Source organism: Sinocyclocheilus grahami, unplaced genomic scaffold (genome assembly GCF_001515645.1).
Source record: "Sinocyclocheilus grahami isolate Dianchi unplaced genomic scaffold, SAMN03320097.WGS_v1.1 scaffold54.1, whole genome shotgun sequence".
Classification (NCBI taxonomy): Eukaryota; Metazoa; Chordata; class Actinopteri; order Cypriniformes; family Cyprinidae; genus Sinocyclocheilus; species Sinocyclocheilus grahami.
This window is the reverse complement of record NW_015505233.1, coordinates 1,149,597-1,174,359: the sequence shown is the minus strand read 5'-3', so window position 1 is coordinate 1,174,359 and position 24,763 is coordinate 1,149,597. Positions and strand designations below refer to the sequence as shown.

Here is a 24,763-nt window from a genome sequence, read left to right as displayed (position 1 = left end):
TATTTCTTTCTTCAGACAACAAGAAAAAGGGATTTGAGTATATACTATATATATTTTTTTATATAGTGGACTTCAATCAGAATTAGAATTGAATTTATGAATTCATAAATTTAATTTATGAATTATGAATTCATATGACTTATGAATGGTGATCAACGGGGTGAAGGTCCAAATTGTAGTTTCAATGCACCTTCAACAGGCTCTAAACGATCTCAGCTGAGGAATAAGGGTCTTATATAATGAAATGATTGGTCATCTTCTAAAAAAACAAAAATGTAAATACTTTTTAAGCTTGCACTAGCTCGACGTCACGCATTACGTAGTCACATTGGAAAGGTCACGTGTGACATAGACGGAAGTACCGACCCAGTGCTTGCAAAGCGAATGTGCAAAGAAAGTCAAAAGGCCTTTACAAAAAAAGGTAAAACAACAATGTTGGATGATTTTGAAGATGGAGGACAAAATGTGACCCTGGAGCACAAAACCATAAGTAACACAGTTATATTTGTAGCAATAGCCAACAATACATTGTATGGGTCAAAACTATTGATTTTTCTTTTATGCCAAAAATCATTAGGATATTAAGTAAAGATCATGTTCCATGAAGATATTTTGTAAATTTTCAACTGTAAATATATCAAAACTCAATTTTTGATTAGTAATATGCATTGCTAAGAACTTAATTTGGACAACTTTAAAGGCGATTTTCTCAATATTTAGATTTTTTTGCACCCTCAGATTCCAGATTTTCCAAATAATTGTATCTCAGCCAAATATTGTCCTATCCCAACAAACCATACATCAATGGTTATGATGATGTATAAATCTTTCAGATGATGTATAAATCTCAATTTCAAAAAATTGAACCTTATGAATGGTTTTGTGGTCCATGGTCACAAATGAGATGAGAGTATTTCGCGCTACCCTACCTTTCTGAAACGAAGTACACAGATGAAGAACTAACCATTAGGGATGGCACGATTACCGGTTTCACGATAAATCACGATAAAATGCCCTGACGGTTAGTATTATCGTTTAAAATTTAATTATCATCAAAACCGTATTTGATTATCGCGATTTTGAAAACTCGCAGTAAATCCTGTCCAGCCAGCATCAGTCTGACGCAGAGGCAGCATGCAGTGTTGTTGTTGTTGTTTTTTTGCACGAGACGAAAAGGCGGATGGCAGTGACAGCGCTCGGGAGATTTTTCAGCCATCTAAGAGAACCAAATTGGTGGTCTGGTCGTATTTTGGCTTTTACAAGAGTCCTGAAGGCAATTTAATCGAGGACGGTCACCCTGTCTGCAGATCTTGCAAGAAGAAAGCATCCCTATGCCCTACTCCCTTCGAAGGACAGAGCCCTTGAAGTGTGTTCTTTGAAGGGTGCAGGGTATTACTGTCTCGTATAAGCGTTTGAAACTCCCTTGGCGAAGGGAATGACTGACCAAATGTTACCTTGACAACGCTGCGCGTGCGTGCAGCATTCAGTACTCCATCAGTTGTTACAAATAAATATTTATTATTATTATTATTTCATTCAAATATTGTCTAATTGTGTCTTATTTACTATTAAACTTTTCAAACTAAACTTGCTTACACTACCGTCTTAAATCATATTTCTATCACTGACGAAAAATATGTTGTCTTACATTAAAATAGACAAATTTAAGTGATTTATTATTATTATTAGGGCTTCATGTTAATGTTAATTTAATGTTTATGCTAAAAAAAAGTGCATATAACTGCTAATTGTATTTGTTGTTTGTTGATTTTCAAATATAAAACTTATTGAAATGCTTTCAGTGTGTGTATCAGTTATTTTAGAAAATTTTCATCTAAATTTAACAAAACCGTGATAGTATTGATAATCGTGATAACTTTGGTCACTATAATCGTGATATTAAATTTTCATACCGTTACATCCCTTCTAACCATGCGAAATCTTTCCAATGTGACTACGTAATGCGCAAAGTCTCGGATGTGCATCACAGAGCTAGTGCAAGATGAGCATTGGTGGTTAAAACATCTATACATTTTAGTTTTTTTTTTTTTTTAGAAAATTACCAATCGTTTCACAAGATAAGACCCTTATTTCTGCCAGGGATTGTGTAGAAACTGCAATTTGGGCCTTCAACCCATTGATCTCCATTTAGGTCCACTATATGGAGATAAATCCTGTAATATTTTTCTCAAAAAAATTAATTTCTTTTTTCAACTGAAGAAAGAAAGACATGAACATCTTGGATGATATGGGGTGAATAAATTATAAGGAAAAAAATTTTCTGGAAGTAAACAAATCCTTTAAGTGCAAGATTCAGATTCCGGAAGGTGCTGACATCCTGAGAGTCAGCGCTCTGCTCCGTGTCCGCTATTGATCGGCAGGTACTGTGGTGTCAGCATCAGGATCCCTGGGGGACGGTCGCGTAACCCTTGGTAACACAGCGCAGTCTACAAAAGTCAGGCGCACTGGTGATGACAAAGGTAGGTTTGCGTGCAAATCTCCCGCAGCTTCCCTCGCAACCAACATCTGTCCACAGGGAACACAACAGCTGGCCAGGGAACATGTCAGTGAGCAGGCCGGCATCAACCTGGCTTTCAGAGCGAGGGATAAATCATGTCACGCGGATCAGCGTTATCACCGTAACCCCACATGGTTCCATATAGATGGGGATTGGAGAGCGGGGATCAGAGAAAGACAAAGAGAGTGATATATATATATATATATATATATATATATATGACACATTTCTCTTTAAATAATTAAACTTCTGAACTCAATCGAATGTCCGAGCAAACTCCCAGAACATCACCATTACAGTGCTGACAGTACGGAAAACGCTACCCACTGGAAATGCCAATGCATGCTCTTCCATCCTGTGTTTCTTCAAAAATGCTACCTGTTCAACTGCAACTCTTGTGTAACCTCATCTTGTTGCTATGGAGATGACATCAACAATGGAACAGACACATTAACCATCAAAGCTCCCTCTATGTGTAAACGCCGATGCATGTGCCTGTATGTGAAACAGGCTTTGTAAGGGACACAAGAGCTCTGGAGATCCACCCATATAACCACCACTCTGGTGCCTAGTTCAGATCCTGTGTTCATAACAGTGCCATGGCAACAAATGACAGGGTGTCATTTCTAGAGGGCTCACTCTTCACTAGTCACTGCACATGCACGCATGAAAACACTAAAGAGTTGCACCACTCTAGTGCACCGAATTTCAGTGCAAAACCATCCTTCTTATTTCACATACGCAGCAATACCAAGATCATGAGTTTGTTTCCCAGGGAATGCATAAACTGGTCAAATTTACCTCGAATGCATTGCAAGTTGCTTTGGATAAAAGCACTTGCCAAATGCATTAAATATGAATAGAAATATTTATCGAAAAGCAGCTTTTATATAAAGTTACTTGCAGTTAGGTTAAAGTATATATTTATCAGCATTTTCATTTGCTGGGAATTGAACCTATGACCTTCAGCTAAGCTACAAGAAAAAAAATTACAAATTAAATATTTTTAATTATTAAATTATTCTTGGAATAGCAATATTAAATACACCTTGTTTCTATGCAAATAAGGGTTATTTTAGGATGTACCGGATTCATAAATGTTACTGCTACTTGTTTGATATAATTTAAGATGCACTATTACCAGCCAGGGAAGCTGGTGGTAAAGATACTCATTTTTTGTGCACATTTCCTTATGATTATTGAAGCAGTAATTTATACCCCTGTGTAAAAATGTACCTTTCTCTGTCTTTAAGCCATTGTCTAGGTACATTTACGTGAACAGGGTTGAAGTGCCCCATGCAACACTAATTTTGTTGCCGTATTTGCTCAGTTAGCCTACCTGATTTACAAAATTCCTGTGTGAATCTGGTGCTAAAACAGTGCAGACAGCATGTGCAAATGACGCTAGCAGCAGGTGCAACTCATTCTCAATCCGTAAAAAGCAAAAACAACATTTTCTTGAGGTCTGGATCTCTTAATGTGATTCTCCTCTTGGCCGAAATTAATTATTCCTCCATAAACCCCTGGGGATTGCGCATCTATCAAATGTTTGTTTGTTCAGACTCTTATTTTGCTGGTTTAATTTGCCCCTTACTGTCTCATTATGTAGAGTGATGCATGATTGCATAGCAAATCCACAATGAATCTGAAATTAAAACAGACTTAAAATAGTCATCTCATTCATTAAGTAGGCCAATGAGGCTAGAGACATTAAATCAAATAGAAAATGAACAGGCATACGGCTAATCATGACTTTGTGACCTAACTGAAACGTTTTTTTCTAAAAAGTATGAAATAAACAACTCTGGAAAACTGAAGAGACAACACTAAGTGGTAGAAGCTTTGCCAATATTCCTGTTGTCATGCAATGTTAGTGGTGTTTGCTAAAGTTGTCATCACTGTTACTAATTATCATACTAAGACTTGAGGATTTGAATAAACCCAAGTGATTTGAGTAATGGCCTGGGAGACAATAATAGAACCTAAAAATGTTATGCTCTCACATCTCACATGCTCTCACCCTAGCAACCACACACAACACCATAGCATCATGGCAACAACTTCTGCACATGCAAGTACCATGCAGCAACCACCTAGATCAGGGCTGCATGAAATCCATTTATTTTTTAAATTTTTTTCCATTTTCATTTTTCTGGATTCCGATTTTTTTCCCATTTGAATTTTTCTAGATTCTGTTATAATGGTTAAATTTTATTGTATTAATCAAAAAGCAGGTGTAATTCATTGAAATCATAAAACTTACAATTCAGTTTTATTTTTACCAAATTCTGTTTTACATTAATTTTCCTGGATTCCATTTTAATGGATTAATTTCATATTAATAATCAAAGCATTTCTAATTAACTGATTTTATTTAATATATATATATATTAGGCTTGCCGCAATAGACAGTGCTGACAATGATACCGGTGTTAAGCCGCAACACCGGTTACGTCACTTGCCCACTGTGGCACCGACCCCCACCGTCGTTTGGGGTCATCGACGTCGAACAGACACTACAATTAAAAACTGAACGTGGCTGCTCAATGCAGTTGAACGACAGTTGCATCACAGATCAGATTTAATTTATCCAGTGAGGAGAGTGAGTCGAGCTGACTGACAAGAAGAGTGAGGCGAGACAGACAAGACGATCGCGGATGATTTCGTTTCGAAATGAAATGCAAAAGCGCCTGTTTGGCAATATTTTGGATTTTGCCGTTTATCTAAGGTGATTTTGGAAGGTTTTTTTAAACATCCGTTTCTTATTTAATTGGTTCCACATTGTTTGCTGATTTTTACTTTACTTAAACTTTGTGTCATTTATTTATTTTATTTGACATCAAGGTGTATGCCGTGCCTCCAAGCTTTCTTACTCGTTTTGCTAATAAACGTTCTACGTTTCTTATTTATTTAGTTATATATTCAGGGTTTCTGCAGACTTGAACAAGTTAAATTTAAGATTTTTGGTAACACTTTACTTGAAGGGGTGTGCATAAGACTGACATGACACCTTCATAATTATGACATGACACATGTCATGAATATGAAGGAGGTTTTATGCATGCTTAAATCTGCATATTTACCTTTACAAAGGCCTATTTTTAACCTTTTTAGATGTATGCATCATCTTACATGTCAAATTATTACAATTTATCAATAAATTCAATATACACTATAGGGCTGCTACCAGTCAGATTAAATCATTTACACTGCAAATAACAATAATTACAACTGCAATAAATAATGTTATGAGATTAATGCTTTAAATGCATTTATGAATATACAAATAAGGGGAAAAATGCATACTTTTCAAAATACTTCTCAACTAAACTACCGTCTCTAGGTTACGTATGTAACCATGGTTCCCCGACGGAACGAGACGCTGTGTCGAGATTCGCTTTGGGAACGCCCTTGCGTGACCGCATTCTGAAGCACGTGTCAAATCAGTCCAATGGAGCAGCGAGACGTCACGAGCGGGGTGACGTAAGCACTAGAAAGCATAAAAGCGCATCCGGCAGAGCGCAAACCAGCTTCGATTAAGTAGCGCCTGCAGGGATGCAGGGAGTATGGCAAAGAGACGCAGCGTCTTGTTCCCTCGGGGGAACCATGGTTACATACGTAACCTAGAGACGTTCCCCGTCAGGAACTCGAGCTGCGTTGAGACTCGCTTTGGGAACGAGAATACCCACTGCGCCATACTACCAAGTCCCTGCCTGTGTGTGTATCTTATGAGCACATCACGAAGAGAGAACTTGGGAACCTGGGGTAGATGCCAGGTCTAGGTTGTAAAAGCGGACAAAAGTGTGTGGAGAGGATCAGCCTGCCACAACACAAATGTCCTGCAAGGCCACACCCAAGCTGAAAGCCTTGGAGGCCGCCATACTCCTGGTCGAGGACTCGTAAGCTAGTGAGATGGCCTCGACCACCCACCTACTCATAGTCTGCTTGGTCGCCAGAGATCCTTTCTTTGGCGGACCAAAACAAACAAAAAGCTGACCTGCCTTATGCCACGGGGCAGCTCCAGGCACGAAACAGAGAGTGCCTGAAGATCCCCGATCTTTTTCAGTGAGGAAATAGCGAGGAGGAAGATAGTCTTGAGCGTGAGCAACTTGACCAACACTTCTTCTAAGGGTTCAAATGGGGCATTGCATAAGCCCTCCAGAACCACAGCCAGGTCCCATGAGGGCACCTTAGTGCGCTGTACCGGCCTCAGCCTCAGGGTGCCACGGAGGAAACGAGTGACAAGTGGGTGTCTTCCCAATGATTGACCACCCAGAAGGGCATGGTACGCAGCTAAGGCTGCCACGTATACCTTCAGAGTGGCGGGAGATAACCCTGCAGAGAATCGTTCCTGCAGAAACTCCAGAACTGTACCAATACTCTCTCCAGAACTCCCGGGAGCAGAGCGATCGGGGGAAAAGCGTACAGATGAAGCCTCGGCCACGTCTGCACCATGGCATCCAATCCCAGTGGAGCTAAGGACAAGGATAAGGACAGATTCTTCCTCCTAGACCTGCTTGTGGGGCTATATATACGGGAAGAATACGGTTTTTCCCACGATCTCGACACCTCAGCATGGAGATCAGGAAAAAACAGAAGGCCCCGTCGTGAAGGCTGTGACCTCGCTTTCAGGAAACGCTCGTCTAATTTGCTCTTAGGACGAGCGTCCTGTTTCACGGCTAGCCAATCGATATTTAATTTGGCTACAGCACGAGTCACAACCTCCACGAGCTCCTCATACGCGAGGGACTGCGGTGGCGAGTCCACAGTCTCCTCTGTCTCAACACTCATCACCTCTACCTCCTCGGAGGAAGATAGATGAAGTGCCTGGCTCTCTCTCTCCGGGGGGAAGAAACCGCAGCGCGGGCTTCCGAACCCTGAGAGAGAGCCGCGGATCTAGCGGGTGAGGACCGAGAAAAGGATGAGCCCGTCTCGGATCTCTCCGCTAAATCCACTTGCGATCCCCATGACAACAGTCTGCGCTTGTGCCTCGGCAACAGCGGGACTGCTGCCCACGGGATCGCAAGCCTGGCCGCTCTCATCAAACACGGCCAGGCAAGAGCAGAGCGTGCGCAGCGAGAGCAGTTCGCAGTCATGACAATCAGCCCCCTCGAGAGCTGACCGTGCATGCTCCGCTCCCAAACAAACGACACACAAATCGTGTGTATCCCCTGCCATCAGATATCGTGGGCAGGAAGGAACACAGCGTTTCTACTGCTGTTCGCTCGCCATAGACTTTCTCATTGTTTTATATATATGAGTGCTTGTGCGGACAGACAACAGTAAATAGACAGACACATACACAGAGCGCTACTGAAGAGCAGAAGCTGGTTTGGGCTCTGCCGGATGCGCTTTTATGCTTTCTGGTGCTTACGTCACCCCGCTCGTGACGTCTCGCTGCTCCATTGGACTGATTTGACACGTGCTTCAGAACGCGGTCACGCAAGGGCGTTCCCAAAGCGAATCTCGACGCAGCTCGACTTCCTGAAGGGGAACAGTAAGTCACTGAATGAGTGAGTCATTGAGTCATTCATTCAACTGATTGAGTGTATTATTATGCTGGTATCTTAAGGATATTCGTGGACAGCTGACTCCTAAAGTTTTTGATACTGTTCATATTCTGTGTGGTGGTCAGATAAGTTTAAATCGATTTTTACCTTTTATGGGAGGTCCGTCAGACTGAAGATATTTTAGCGGTAATGAGACCAAAAATAATTAAGACCAATCGAATCCGAATTTAAGACATTTTAAGACTTTTTAAGGACCCGCGGACACCCTGATATTATACATGTTTACTTGTTTTCAGTTTTGTACATTTAAACTTCATGTAAGCTATTTGTTATTTTATATTAGGCATAGCCTGCCGTATAGCATGGTGTATTTTTATTTGTTTTGTTATTAAAAGTTCTATGTTTTATATATACGCTAAAGTGAGTTTGACGTTGTATTTTGTTGTTGCATTCAAGGCGAGGAAAAGAGGGAACGCCCCTGCGGTGATACCGGTATTACCGGTGTTGTCACACGTCGATTAACCGGTGGGAAAATTTCCTCACCGTCACAACCCTAATATATATATATCTTTTTATTTATCCCCCCCCCCCCCAATTTAAAATAATTGTTTTGGTAAATACTCTTTAAAAAAAAAAAAAGAGTATAAGAGTATAATGCTACTATTAAAAATTATTTTATAATAATTGTATTAGTAGTAGTAGTACTACCATTACATTAAGTAAAATTTCTGTTATGGTTTCAGTTAAACTAAACTTTTATTTTGAAGGGTCGATGTGAAGACCTTTAGGTTTCTGTTTGTATGTGATATGACAATAGTTTTCTCAAAAGAAACGATAAAATGCTAATGAGATGACATGATGAAGTTGTTTATGTGTTTATGTACTCGTATATTGAGGCAGCAGAGGCTAAAAATGGAGCGAGCGTCACGCACGCTTCAGTATCCGTGTAGTAAACGAAATCGCGTGTCTGCGCAATTCATTCACACAGAGACACACAGAACATGCAGGATTCATATTTAACTAGTATTTTAGCAGCTAGTCCATACAGTGCTTTGATTTAAGTGAACTGGCCTACTTTTGATGTATCTAGGGCTGCCACTAACGACTATTTTTATTTTGATTAATATATCGACTAATTTATCGATTAATTTTCCACAAAAAAATCAACAATTTTACTTAAGAATATTTTATTAAACCAAATGAAATTCAAATTTCTATGAAATCCTTTTTTAAAGCAAAAGTTAAGTGCAACAAAGTGCAAGAAGCAAGTGTCCATCTCATAGTCCAAATCACTGAAATCAAAGTTCAGTATTATAGTGTAAGAATGAGAACATATCCATGTGTTCTAGTCTACTACTAATAAAATTATAATCAAAAAACACTTTTTAAAGGAGTATTTACCAGAAATGTTATTTAGGAGAAAAATTTAAATGTGCAGTATTTCTGAAAAAAAAGAAGAAAAAAACCTTTTTAAAAAAAATTTAAATCAATTAATTGGAGATGCTTTTGATTATTAAAATTTTATGGAACCATTAAAATAGAATCCAGAAAATAATGGAAAACAGAATTTGGTAATGATAAAACTGTAAAACTCAATTAATTAGACAGGCTTTTTGATTAATATAATTAAATTTAACCATTAAAACTTAAAAATTCATTTGGAAATAAAACTGATTTCATAGGGCCCTATAATTATGATACATTTTTTGTAGTAATAAAAATATATGTAGGTGAACAATAGCCTTTAAAACTACTTAAAATACATATATAATAGCAATGAGACAATAATAATTAGTTCAAATAAAGTATCAAAAGCAAGAAATCATATGGTTTTATTGAACAAAACTGTTAAAATACATAATGTATTATAAACAATAGAGCTAATGTACATTACACATTACAACAAAGGCCTGCAGAAGGCGCCAACAGCCTGATGATTATTTTTACACATTGCTGTGCAATCTAATACTTGTTTAATATTGACCAAGCACCATTTAATTCAAATGTCCACTTAATCTTTAATATTTGGCCATTTCTTTAGGACAGAAATGCTATAGCCACTGTAATTAAAAGAATATGTGAACATCAAAACGTGTAAACTCAGAGCGGGGGTCTGAGCTTTTATTTTGAAACCGCAAGATAATGATGTATTCTCCTGTGTTTGCGTGGATTTATAAATGATTTACCTTACAAATCTGAGGAAATGCCGCACGTTGCGTTCCCAGATGAACACTATAATAAACCCAAACTCACAACAGCATGCAGAGATGGAGTTTGAGACACTCCACACATGTAAATGATAACAGTTCCTGTGGAACTACTGTGAACGGAGCCGCTGTGTGACGCATGCACTTAACCTACAAGCATGTAAATAATTAAAGCGCATATACTGTATTAGAACTGCATCGTATAATTTAATTAAATCGTAGCATTTGTGAATTCACAATTCACACTCACAAGAACATCATCTTCACATTTTGTTTAGAAAATGTAAAAAAGAATTGAATTTTTGTTTGTATGCACTTTCTATGTGTATAATAAAGAAGTTTGAACTTCCCTGAGATATTGTAAGGCTCTTTGTGCAATAAAGAAAAAAAGACTAGAAACCTTTAATTCCAAAAAGCCCAGAGCTCAAACTTACACAGTTCATTTGAATAAAGAAAAACCAACTCGACACTGTGAATCTCAGCAAGGCACAAATAAATTTTGGATGGCAAAGCTGTTAAATAAAATTAGATGAGTGCACTAGAAACAAGCGCTAAAATGATATCTGGAGCCGAGTCGAGCATCCCAGGCACAGCAGATGAAAAACAGCCCCAGACCTTTGAGGGAAGATTTTAAATTGAATTTTAACTCAATATTAAGCAATCCTAAACAGAACATGTGGATTGAATTCCTCAAGTTAAATATTTTGACCAGGTCCACTAAAGCTGATACTGCAACAGGAGACAAAACACTCATTCTGCAGCAAAAATTACATAAATGTTCTTATTATTGGGGCAGGAGTGAAGGGGTTAAATCGGGCGACACTATACTAGCGTCAGTGGATTAGCCATTCCCAGCCAGAACACTTTCTCACACACATACACACACACAAACACATCGGTTTCTCTGTTGCTACAGCAACAGCTTACTTTCCATGTCAGCTGCAAAGCTGTTTCTATGGAGACACATATACAGAAAAAATTCTTTGCGCCACAGCCAGGGACCAGATGGCAGTGAACTGTAAGAGTCACATGGAATGGCTTTACTGTTCTAACTTGCAGACACAAGCACACACACCATAAACACTCACACGCGCACACACACACACACACACACACACACACACACACACAGAGAGAGTATACTCTCAACACATGTGTCAGCTTTTGACTAGAATCAGTCAATACTCAATGAGCATCTAACGAGTACCAATTTATAAGTTTCATCCCCCTTATCAAACAATTATAAAATGTTCTCTTATAGGAATCAATGCAATCAACATTTACTGATAATAAACTTGAGATAACAAGTCCCATCCCCCTGGATATTGACACATTCAGCACACTTCTGCAAAGCCCTTTTTTGACAGTTAATTACACTACAACAACAACAAAAATACAGTGATGTTTTAAACAGGCCAAACTTTTCTAACTATATTCTATTTGGTAACACTTTCCAACAAGGTTAAATACTTTAACATTATTTAATGCATTAGATATCATGAACTAATATTGAAAAAATAAACACTTTTCATGGTACATTTTTTTTATTTATGATTAACAAATAAAAATGGAAATGTTTTCAAATTGATTCACAAATCATTTTATGAATCGGTTCATTGCTGATCTGAGCAGTCTGATTCACTGCAAATGAACTGGAATTCCCAGCAGCACCTGACAAAGGCATTTATTATTGCCTTGTCTTGCAAATCTATAAGGCTTTTAATGCTATATGCAAAAAATGTGAACTACAAACGTTCTGTTTAGCCTGTTTGTCACAGCTATATATATATATATATATATATATATATTTATTTTAAAGAAATTAATACCTCATTTAGCAAGTACATATCTGATTAATGAAATGACAGTAAAGACATTTATAATATTGTTATTACAAAAGATTTCGAATTCAAATAAATGCATTCTTTTAAATCCTGAAAATGTACCACAGTTACCGCAAATCAAAAATGTGTTAATTAAAATAAAAAATATTAAAATAGAAACCAATTATATTTCACAATGTTACTGTTTTAGTACTGTATTTTTGTTCAAATAAATGCAGCCATGATGAGGATAAGTGACTTAAAAAAAAAAAATCATACTGACCCCAATCTATATATATATATATTTTTTTTTTTTTTAAAGCAGCTGTTTTCAGGCTACTGAAAAATGTTAAGCAAATGTGAAAAAAGTCAAGTCAAAAAGTGTAAAAATGAAATGAAAACTAGAGTAAATTAAGGTCAGCACTTCCCACTCTGCAGTTAAAGATTGATGTCTCGATGCAGAGCGGTTTTGCCATCCTTACCTGACTCCTGTCCTTGTCCACTTTCTTAAAACACTTATTGAGGGACAGATTGTGCCTGACTGAGTTCTTCCACCCCGTGGGGGCGTTGGCAAAGTAAGGGAAGTGTTCCAGGATCCAGTTGTATATGTCTTTAACTGGCAGTCTCTTGGAGGGGGCATCTTCTATGGCCATGAAGATGAGGCAGCTGAAGGAATAAGGGGGTTTGCAGTTCGGGTTCTGCTTGGCGTCGTAAGGGAGGTCCGAGTGGGCCGGGGAGGGCGGGGTGTCATCGTCCAAGTCCTGGACGGGGCTGACGCTCCTCAGCACAGGGTCACCGAAGCTGTTGAGCAGGTTCTTGCTCTCGTGGAGCCAGTTGAGGTTGGTGAGTTCCTCGTCCTCCATGCTGCCCTTCTCCAGTTTGATGGTGGGAAGAGCCAGGTCCATCTCCTCGGCCTCCTGCAGGGCGCGCGTGATGGAGCTCGCCTGATAGAACTGGCTCAGGCCGCTCGCAACGCTGACCCCGGAGTTTTCCGGCTTCTTACTGGGAGGCATAACCGGACCCATTTAGACCAAGGCTCCTACAGAAGACACCAAAGAGAACATGATCACAATCACAGAAGGTCAAAGGTGAAATTATAACACATTAAGAGCGCCGTTTGGGACAGTGCGAGAGACTATGAAGCAGGCTTCACACATATTTTATATGTTATATGATATTTCTCAATCCGAATCCACTATTGTACAAGTTAACAAACTGACAGTCTTGGTGGATGACTAAGATCACTTGATGTTCAGATCACTGCAGGAAGCCCTTTTTATTCTATCCAAGGGACAAAACATTCTCTGAGAGCACAAAAGAACGAGACTATGAGAACCATCCTACTCTGTCAACAGCAAGAATGCACGGCACGCAAGTCTGCTCTCGGAGATGATGGAACAGCTATCGAGCAACCGAAGACGCCTTGCTGTAGTGTGAAATATTTCAAGTAAATGGAATATAATGCTCAAGGTCATCTACAAATGATCTGCTCTGTTTTATGTTCTCTCAATTGCTCTTTTTATAGTTGCCATACACAGATAAAAATACAGATATCAATACATATATAATGTGACAAATAGATGTAACGGTATGAAAATTTCTTATCACGATTATAGTGACCAAAATGATCACGGTTATCGGTATTAACATGGTATTGTTAAAATGTGCTGGAAATGTTCAAAAAGTACTGACACATAAATCATTTTACCAAGTTTTATATTTAAAATCAACAAACAACAAATAAAATGGCTTTTTGTTTGCATAAACACTAAAACAATAACATTACCAATGATGTCCAGATTTTAAATGATAACATGACTGACAACAGTTTATATAATGACCTGTACAGAATGTTCAAATAAAGCTTTGAAAAAGTTTAATAAAATGGCAAACCTCACATTTCAGCCTTTAAATAAAGAAAAGGGTTCAGTCAAAATGATAATTGATTAATAAATGATTATATTTATATCTGCTCCATAAATACTTCTAGATACACAGACGCCTGTAGAATCCACATAAGCTTGTTTTTCATTAACCAGTCAAAATGTACAGCAGGGCATGCAAATTTGGTCTGTTTTTTGGCCAAACAAAAACTGCACACAGGCTGAATGTAAATGTAACTCTCTGTAAATCGACTCTCTGACACTAGGTGGCGCTTATGGAACAGCAGAATTACAGCTGTTTCCCGTAACCTCCCTAGACAAAGCAGCATTGCGATTAAGAACACTACTTTATTAGGTATTACATGGAGCGAAGATGAAAACAAAATGCCATCAAATCTTTTCTGAAGACTGTCAGAACCTTCAAAGGTACATTCATATAATTAATGCATACATATATTCAATTGTATAATAACCTCCCAGCTTCCCGCCATGTTTTCACCCAAAACAAAACTACTCTGCGTGCTGTGCGCACATGAGACTGTTACTTAAAACTTTGCTTTATGCTGGATTTATTTTTTTCTTTTAACTTTGCTTTATGCAGTATTTATTAATCATGAGTTTTTCAAATCGCGTTAATCGAATACGGTTTTAATGATACTTAAAATATCGATATTTTACTACAATTTACTACAATATATTACTACAATAAGGCGCTCTATATAGATTTCCCTGCTCCCATGATCTAAAAAATGTGTGGAAATCGCGGCCGCGCCATTTCCAACTTCTTTCTAAAGCGTTCTGAGTAACCATGAACTGCGTTCTCTATGAAGATGGGGAAGCACGAGGAACCGAAGGATAAACAGATTTCCAGCCACATTAGCTCTACTGCTCTATATATGTTTATGGAGATAAAAGGAGATGGAGATAAAAAACTGCCCCGGAACAGCTATCAGCGTGGACTGTAGGCATCGATCACGTTATTATTGCAGAGCGCATATTGAGTCTGTGATTAGCCTAACCTCTCCGCTCGGATCGCAGGTGAATTTCCCTCACTATATGAGTGAGAGAGAGCAGCGCCGGCGCGTCCAGTTTTATGTAAACAAAAACTCTCTCTAAGATATTACAAGTGCGCGTTAGGGCACCGACCGGCACAAACTGCACCTATGGCATGGACGACAAAACAAAATGTAAGCAATGTATTTGCTTGCCGTGCGTGTACATTTGAAATAACGAACCTGACCGCGCAAAAGACGCTATGTGAATGTCTTTTATCCCCCCTGCATGTCATGTGCGCGGGGCTCCGTTTTTATGATGAGAGGAGAGGAAAGGTTGAGAAAGCACTCCAGGTAAATTTTGAAATGTACCAGGTTTATATATAGGCTATATATAAAGTTGACAAGCACACAAAGGTTTACACACAAAGAAAAGTAAGCTTTTAGTAAGTCCAAGAATAAAATGATTAATTTCCTTAGCAGGTTAAATTTGATTTACAGAACTTTTGTGCTCCTTTCTAACAGTTTGAACTTGAATAAAGAGAGAAACCTTGCACTTAACCTTTTCACAGGCATTTTGTTTTCATAGTTAGACAGATATTGTGATGTATCATTATAGAATTGTCTAGCAATATATCGATTATCGCAGAATCAATGTATCGCGATATTATCGTATCGTGAGCCATGTATCGTGATTCGTATCGTATCGTGAGGTACCCTGCGATTCCCACCCCTACTAAAGACTGAAGTAATGGCTGCTGAGAATTCAACTTTGCCATCACAGGAATTCATTATTTTATGTTTTAAAATATATTAGAAAACATTACATTTGAATTCTAATAATATTTTACAATATTACAAAGAATAAAATATGATTAAATATCTATGGATTACTTAATATTCATGAGCTAAGTCTTGTCACCACAACCAGCACAATTGACAGCCATAGTATTACTAATCTAAAAATGACTGACTATCTATTTCAATACACTGACTAACCCATAAAGAACTGGGCGTGACAGAGGGGAAAGATATTATAGGGGCATGTCAATCACTGAATCAAATACTCCAAACATGACACCAGAAAAACAGTCTGCGACCTTCGCTGTGATCTGTCGCAAAGATCAATTTATGTGGCGCTGTCTCTCCTGCCTCGCTCAACACACCCAGTCCATCTGCAAAAGCAATTACTAGAAAGTCACCATCAAACATGATACTGCCGAAATTATTCTACGAAATCTGCTTCAAAGAGCAGATTATGTTTTTCTAAAACAACGAGACCTCTGCTTTACACTGATTGTCATTCAGAAAAGAGAAATACTTAAAGATTATACTTCAGCGCTGCAGAGAGAGCAGCATTTTGAAGTGGAACGAAATCGCCTCTTGTTCAACCCAGCCATCAGCACATTGAAATGCAATGCGGACACTAAAATCATGCATGAAAAATCAATGTACTGCATCTTTCCAATGAGGAGCGCTCATCTCACTCAGCCTCCGATGGGGCGCTCCGGTCCCGTGAGCCGCTGCACAGGAAAATTATATTACAGCTGACAGTAAAGTAATTTAATTGCACTGTTGCCATGACAACGCAGGGCTCCGTTTAGGACTAATTTGCTGGCAACTGCCAGTTGTGTCCCGAGAGACCCGAAACATCATTCTTGACCATTATTTTCGACTTCAAAGAAAGTTTTTGCAAAATACTTCTGAGTATCACAGGATAAGGAAGAGCAATGATGTACATTCTCTTTTCCTGGTTTATTTAAGAACAAAGTTTGCTGTCATGTTAACATTTACAAGAAAATACACAGTATTTTGGAATTTCATTTAGCTCAAAACGTGAGAGGGTCACTTTGAACATGGAAAGTTAATTTGTAACACTTTGCTTTTAGAATACCCTCAAAATGCAAACTTATTCTAACACCAACTGCACCAAAATGGGCCCAAAATAAAAGAAAAACATGCATACTGGTTCCCGCATGAATTACTGTTGTGAATGATACATTATACTTGATGACCAGGTTCAGGTTTGTTTCTGCAGCATTGTGTTTCTCTGGCAAATAGCTGTAAATGTGTTCTAGTCGTGCGTCCAGATGACAGCAGAAAGCCAGATCACAGAGGGTGGGTTAAAGCTACAGATAATTAGGCATGATGCTCTGATCAGAGCCCAAATACCATCTGTCTGTCTAAATCAACATTTGTTTGGCATCCTCATCATAAATCAGTGATTAAACACATGCATACATGCAGTTTGCATTTAATATAGTCATATACAGTACATCTGCATATGCAAGCGACCGGCCATTGGGCTTGAATAAATTAACGTCCGCCCGTGTCTGCCATGTGTTAAAATGCATAACGATATTCTATAATTGGCTATGTTCATTTACATGCCAGTATGAGTGACATAACAAAGACAGCACGATGACAAAGAACAGCACTTTGTTCCCTCATCACCCATCTTAACATCTGACTATTAACCACATACACGAGTGCCAAGAGAGATCCTCTATTCAACACGCAGACGCGGACCGTCCTGATATTACAAGCCAGGCGACTGCCAAACTGTCATTGTTTTGCTCGCTTGATTGGGAGAGCTGCGTTAAAACAAGCATGAAACTCATTTAAAGTGGGTGAAGAACAAGTAATGAGTCTATTCATGCTGGTAATAAATCGCCCACGGAGTCACTCAGCCACAAAAACAAGAAAAAGTTAACTTTATGTGCAACTTGACTTCTAATATGTCACATTCTCAACAAATTAGACTAAACTAGATTTTTTACAATGTCAGAAGAAAATGCGACTGGTGCAAAATCCGTTAGTGGTTGCCAGGATGATGCTAAGGTCAAGTTCAAATCTCCTCAATCTTCTTCTCTTTTCATGCAAACCTGGTGATGAACTAGATGTCAATGGGGTTTAAACGAGCACAGCTTCCTAGAAGAGTTTGTTTTGTTGCTTGAGGGTGAAAGAATTCAAAAATAGAACCACACTGTAATAAATAATCAGATTTAAGAATACTTTGACAAGTACTTCAGCTTTACATCAAAACAATTGCCATCCATCCCACAAGACTCCTATTTCCTTACATCACACTTAATATCAACCTGACATATAAATGGGCCTTTGAGAAAGTAAAAATAAACTCTGTACCTGCTCTGAGATTTCATTCATACGCTTGGCGTAGGCTTCTCTCAGCTCTCGTGACAAACACTTTCCTTCCCTCTAGACAGAAACACATTTATATGTAATCTCACACCACGGTACCCATATTTCCGAGGCACTCCAAAGTACGTAATAGCTCTCTTTTGAGGGCATAAACACTCCACAGCCTACGTCAAAATCCCGGCAAGCCTTAACTCATCTGCTCAGAGTGTTTACCTGTAAGAATTCTCTCAAAGGGTGTGACCTGCGGAGGTTCCTCCTCTTGTGGAATCACATGTCATGCCCTACTAACCTAACTGGCGAAGCCCCTCCCTCGGCACGTCTGATTGGACGCAGGCCTGTGAGCTCCTATGAGCTGCAGAGACACGTTTCAGCGAAAACAGAGACAAGAATCGTCATTTACATGAGCAAAACAAACTTAGCTGGAGGACTCCTGGCATTTTCTTGAAGCAGGTAATCCACATGTTTGACACTATGAAACCAAATCCAGTCTTGGTCTCAGCTCGAACAAAAAAGTAATGTGCTGTCAATACTCGAGAAACGAAGGAGAGGTGAAAGGTCACGTTCTCTCTGCCGCAGAGGCAGTAAATAGCTGCACTCAGGCTGTTTTTAAAGCGGCTCTTATCACTCCACAACAGAGAAGTGGCAGGTAGAGATTTCATACGGCTCAAAGCGAAAACCATGTCCAACTCAAAGCCTCGACTAAGCAGACACAAAACAACCACTCTGCGTTCAAACAGCCCCAATTACACAAGAAATAATCAAAGGGCTTTAATCTTGGCATGAAAAAAACATTACAAAAGTTGCAGCGAGTCTTTTTATCCCATTTGAAACTACAGCTTTTAATTACAGCTGGTCTGCACAGCTCTCTGCTCACAGTATTGTTATGCCCAGAGCCAAGTATTGAGCAAGAGTTTCCACAGCTTAACACGGTTATCATGGGTTAGTACTTGCAGAAATGATTTATAACCACTCTTTTGATTAATCTACCCAAGTGTATTTATTCAAAGTCAAAAAACATTGTGCACAGACAGTCTGTGAACAATTTCACTATGAGATGCTGGTTCACACAAGTGACTCGGAGTTGTCTGAGCATAACTTTCCTTTCATTCTTAACCAGGAATGTTTCATGTTTAATACAAGTTCAGAATTTGTTCAACAACATTCTGGAGGATGTTTGACAAAATGTGTAAACTTATAAAAACACGTTTTGAGATGCAGTCTAGTCTTCTCTCTTATCTGCCCAAGAGCAAAGCCTAATTTCACCCTCTGTGAGAGAAGACAATATCGTAAACTATATCTAAACACATCTGGTATATTAATGAATGCTTGGCTAAATGGAATCTCCTTTGTGTTGTGGAAGCTACTTTGAAACTATAGCTTGCCAACCTACACTTTAAAGTAGTCATTGTACAGTCAAGTTACTAACCACTTACAAAAATAAATTCTAAAAGAGACAGCAAGTTAGTAGCATTTAAAATTTCTAAAATAAAAGTTCTGAAGAATGTTTAAATATTTAAAAACACTATATACAAAATGTTTTTTTCATAATATATTTTATAAAACAATTATTATGTTTATATATATATATATATATATTGTTTTTACACATTAAAAAGAGGCATATATTTTTCTTCACTTGTTTTCCTTAATATTTAGAAAAGATCAAATACATATTTTAAATATTAAGTATTATATTTGATGCATTATAAAAAAGTATATTAATATAAATATTATATACAAATATTTATTTAAAATATAAATAAAAATATGTAATTACACATTTTTGGCAGTTTTAAAAAATGAATGAAATTTAATTTTAGACTATACACACACACACACACACACACACACACATATATATATATATATATATATGATGAAGTTGAAAACATAGCCATGAACAGCAACATTTAAATAAATATTATTCTATAAATCTATCTAGAAGACCTAAAATACTCAAATTGGTCAACTGTTTTTTTTTTTTTTAAATCAATTCATTTACATGAACTCTCCAAATGAATCAGTTCACTAGAATGGATCAGAAAATGAAAATTATTTTTATACTATACACACACACACACACACACACATATATATATATATATATATGATGAAGTTGAAAACATAGCCATGAACAGCAACATTTAAATAAATATTATTCTATAAATCTATCTAGAAGACCTAAAATACTCAAATTGGTCAACTGTTTTTTTTTTTTTTTAAATCAATTCATTTACATGAACTCTCCAAATGAATCAGTTCACTAGAATGGATCAGATTTTCCAGTGCTACATACGAGAGTGCGTCTGACTTAACTCGCTCGGCAGTAAAACCATGTGCAAATTACAATGTGACATTGAAAACAGCAATGTTGCTTTGTGGTTGTGCTACACTGCTACTAGTTAGGAAAAGACTCTTGGAAAAGATCCAGTATTCTGAAAACAACCAAGCGACTGTCATGCTACTGAAAAATGAAGTTAAATCGGTAAAATAACTACATTTAGTCTCGAATGCTCCTTTTCCCCCTCCTAAGCCTTCCCGTTTGAAATCCTAACAAAGTTATTTACTAGAACAAATGTACGGTCAACAAGGAAGTAACCTTATAGTTAATACCACCATTTCAGTAGTATCTAAATGATCCTAGTCTAATTTAAGCACACAAAGCTGGATTTAAGATATGATATTCTAAAATAGTTTTATCTCACAGCGCCCAATAAGCAGATTACCATGAATGTTCTACCTAGTAGCCGAGAGCTCATTAAAGCAGAAACAAAGACTCGATAGTGTCAGAGGCTGCATATATTTTCCCCACAGAGGTCATTAGGGTAGATTATCACTGTTCTGTGGAGATAGAAACTCCAATTCCTGCTCGTTTCAGCTCTGGCTGGGCTGCTGCCCGCGAGGAGAGCTTCAGTCAGGCTGCAGCGGCAACTGTGTCACCACACTTACTCCGAGGCACATGGGCGTCCGTTACCCTGGTAACGGGAGGATGGCTGGGACAGAGTGGCAAGCTGTGTTAATTCTTTCAGCCGTGAAGCCCAGAGGATCACCGCCATTTCTCTTCATTTCCATCGGAATCGGAGACCCCATTAAAACTGTCCGATTTTCAGCACATCTCAGCTTATTACCACCATGGCTTCATTCTTTTTTCTTCCAGATTTCCTTATTGGATACATCAGAGGCAAAGAGAGGTACAAATTGAACAAGAGCTTTGAATAAATGCTGTAATGGATCTCCATACAAGTACAAAGCTGTGTTCAGCCGTGGATTTATATCCATAATGTAATCGTGCTTAATGGATCTCAATCACATCTACCAACCCCCTCATGAAGCAATGCAGCCTCCACCATGACCATTCTGACAGCAGCGTGAAGAACTCAGGTCAGCCTCGCTATAAACAGCACTGGACTTTTCTTTGTGCTTAGATCACAATCCTGTGGCATACTGGATACCCAGGAAACAAGACAGCTAGTTTGTAGTTAAGAGAACTAGGCTTTTAAAGAATACATACATACATATACAGTGGGTACGGAAAGTATTCAGACCCCCTTAAATTTTTCACTCTTTGTTATATTGCAGCCATTTGCTAAAATCATTTAAGTTCATTTTTTTTCCTCATTAATGTACACACATCACCCCATATTGACAGAAAAACACAGAATTGTTGACATTTTTGCAGATTTATTAAAAAAGAAAAACTGAAATATCACATGGTCCTAAGTATTCAGACCCTTTGCTCAGTATTTAGTAGAAGCACCCTTTTGATCTAATACAGCCATGAGTCTTTTTGGGAAAGAGGTATATATATATATATATATATATATATATATATATATATATATATATATATATCAAATGTGTATTTTTAGTTTTTTTCATAATGTATTTGATAAAAGATTGTTTTATTTATGTATTTTACACATTACAAATATATTTGTAATATTTTTTATAAATTTTACTTGTGTGTAAAATATATATAAAAAATAAGCAAGAACATTAGAAGAAAATACACATTGTGATAATAATATTGTATTGCATATATATAGTATATAAAAATAATAGTATCATATATTAAATAATATGTGTATATTGTGTGTGTGTGTGTGTGTGTGTGTAAATGTCATAAATGTATAAATATAATATCAGAGATGCAAACAGGTAAGGGGAAAAAAAGGTCAGAACATTGTGAGGATCAGGGGCATGCTCCATGTGTAATTTATTTTTAAGATTTTTGCTTTACATGCTCTTTTGTAGTTACTTTAAGGTATTTTTTATTATTATTAATATTACCTTACATGTCCAAAACCTTTAGTTTCACACACACAAAAAAATCATCTTGTTGCAACATTTTACAATATCAAGATATTTTAATATATTTGGTCAAAATCCAAATGTTGTTATAAAAGATGAAGTGCTATGCAGTCTATTTAAGACAATATTGGCTGATTAGACGGCGATGCTGACCCAACATGCAAATTGTTTGCCCTCTCTCTTCACCGTTCCCACATCTCAGACCTCAAATACATCAAATATTACCCTTTTTAGACATAGTTTTTGATGTAAAGAAAATATTATACAAAACTTATTGAAACAACAGTTTTCTTCAACTTTATTTACCCTAGTAAAATCACAAGCACCCTTGTAAGACCCCCCCCCCCCCTTCATAAAAACACTTTCTCATTGGATCAAAGCAAATCTCATAGGTGACATATTTTGATCTAAAAAAAGTGAGTTGTCACTGAAAGGTGAGAAGTTTGCATCTATGTAATATTAACATTTACACAGTATAGACCCTAAATTACATTATATAATGTAAATTATACATGTGTGTGTGTGTTTGTATATACAATGTGTATTGTTAATTTGTTTCATAATGTATTTTATAAAAGATTATTTTGCATTTTACACATTAAAAATAAATTTTTAATAATCTTTTATATATATTTTTTTACTTTTGTGTGTGTGTGTAAATATATATAAAAAATATATAAAAATAAAAAATAAAATCAGAAGAAAATACACACACACACACACACACACACATATATATATATATATACACATACTGTATCAGCACCAACAACATCAGCAACTGGAAAACCCATGCAGGGAAATGATTTCAGCTTCTACTTCGAATTAAACCAGAGATCTTTCTGACAGCAGTTACGATCCTCAACCATTAAGCAACCACCACCCAGGACAGGCCTGTGTGGGGCCGGAGGGGACAAACGGTGATAAAATCAGAATGGCTGCAGCTCCCAAGCCGGCAGAGATGAACCGCATTCGATGATAGCGAATCTGACAGAACTGCTGCGTTGATGCATATGACCCGCTACACCGCAGAGCCCGCTTTTATCACACCGCAAATCAAATGGACCCAGAGCTTTTAAACCATATGGACACACATAGACACACACCTTGACATTCAAATTCCCTCAGAATTCTCCTCCCATAGGTTTCTATCTTCTCTGTGGCGCTTGCCAGACGGTGAGATTGTGCTGCGGTCGAGCTGGGCTGAGGTTTAACATTTCACAGAAGGTCAGTGAGCATAGTATGATTTGAAATCCAGCAGCTTTATCTCTATTGTAGAAACCGGCCATCTCCCCATGAATGCCACTGCCCTGCTGGGGCTCAGCTAATACAGCAAAGCATCCAGGCATGAGAGTACAGGCTAATCTAATCCCAATGACAGAGGCGCGAGCAGAGAAAAACGTACGCAAAACTCTCCAACACATGTGCAGGCATATCTCGACAGGAAACTGTATCCTAGTCACCACGCTCAACCTGGGGCTTCGGTATGATGGAGTAAGTCCCTGTTGTTGCGAGCGTCGGCTCAGGGCCTGCGGAGAACACCCGCGAGACAGGAAATTGAATTTGCCAGTGTATCGGTGACAAGGGAAACCCAGTTAGCAGCTGAGGCCAAGGATGCAGGGCCTCAAGGGGAGAGGGCACTTAATGAAAATTAAGACGCTGCTGCTCACCCAAACCACTCAATTCAGCTGATCAGCAGGCCACAATCGGGTAAAAAATTTAGAAAGACCTACAAAAAATACTAAAGGTTAGAAACAAAAAGTGTCTGACTAGCCTGATGTCACTGAAGAAGGTTTTAAGCTCTTAAAAGAACAACAACTTCTTTTTTTAAGAAAGCTATTGCTGGTAGTTAGAATCCAGAAACCAAAACACTTCTATGAAAAAAGAAACTTCAAAAAGTTGACCGACAGGTGAGTGACCAAAACTTTCAACGTTCAAATGCATTATTGAACAATAAATCTTGCTAGAATATTCATGTACAGACAGTCAGTTACCTGAATAAAAAATAAAATAAAATAAAATAAAATAAAATATCTTGGGCTGTATACAAAAAAAAAAAACACGTGAAAAGTAAAGCCTCAAGAAAAATCATTATTTTATAATATCTACCAATCATGCTAATAATAATTTAAATAGTTACATTTAGTCACATAAATTTGATGGCTTTTTCCATTCCCACATTTAAAACTTAAGCCACTGTTTACATTAATTATTATCTTGCTTTATTGTTTATATTTGTCGTAGTGCATTATTTCTTTATTTATTATTAGTGAATAAACTATTGCCTAATGAAATATTTGAAATTTAATGTTGATATTTAAATTAGGGATGCACGATATATCGGCCACCATATCGGT

The 24,763-nt window shown here is 37.7% G+C and overlaps 1 protein-coding gene across 4 annotated transcripts in view; it reads right to left on the bottom strand.

Annotated features, from left to right (window-relative positions):
• LOC107583483 (forkhead box protein N3-like) overlaps positions 1-24,763 on the bottom strand; it is a 116,572-nt gene that overhangs the window by 56,754 nt on the left and 35,055 nt on the right. For 3 of the 4 annotated variants that reach the window (XM_016269692.1, XM_016269691.1, XM_016269694.1), the window contains exon 2: positions 12,541-13,097. In XM_016269692.1, the coding sequence (XP_016125178.1) occupies positions 12,541-13,083 (543 nt within the window). In that variant the 5' untranslated portion in view covers positions 13,084-13,097. Of the gene's footprint in view, positions 1-12,540; positions 13,098-18,080; positions 18,231-24,763 lie in introns of those variants that run through there. The other variant, XM_016269693.1, reaches the window with a different exon arrangement.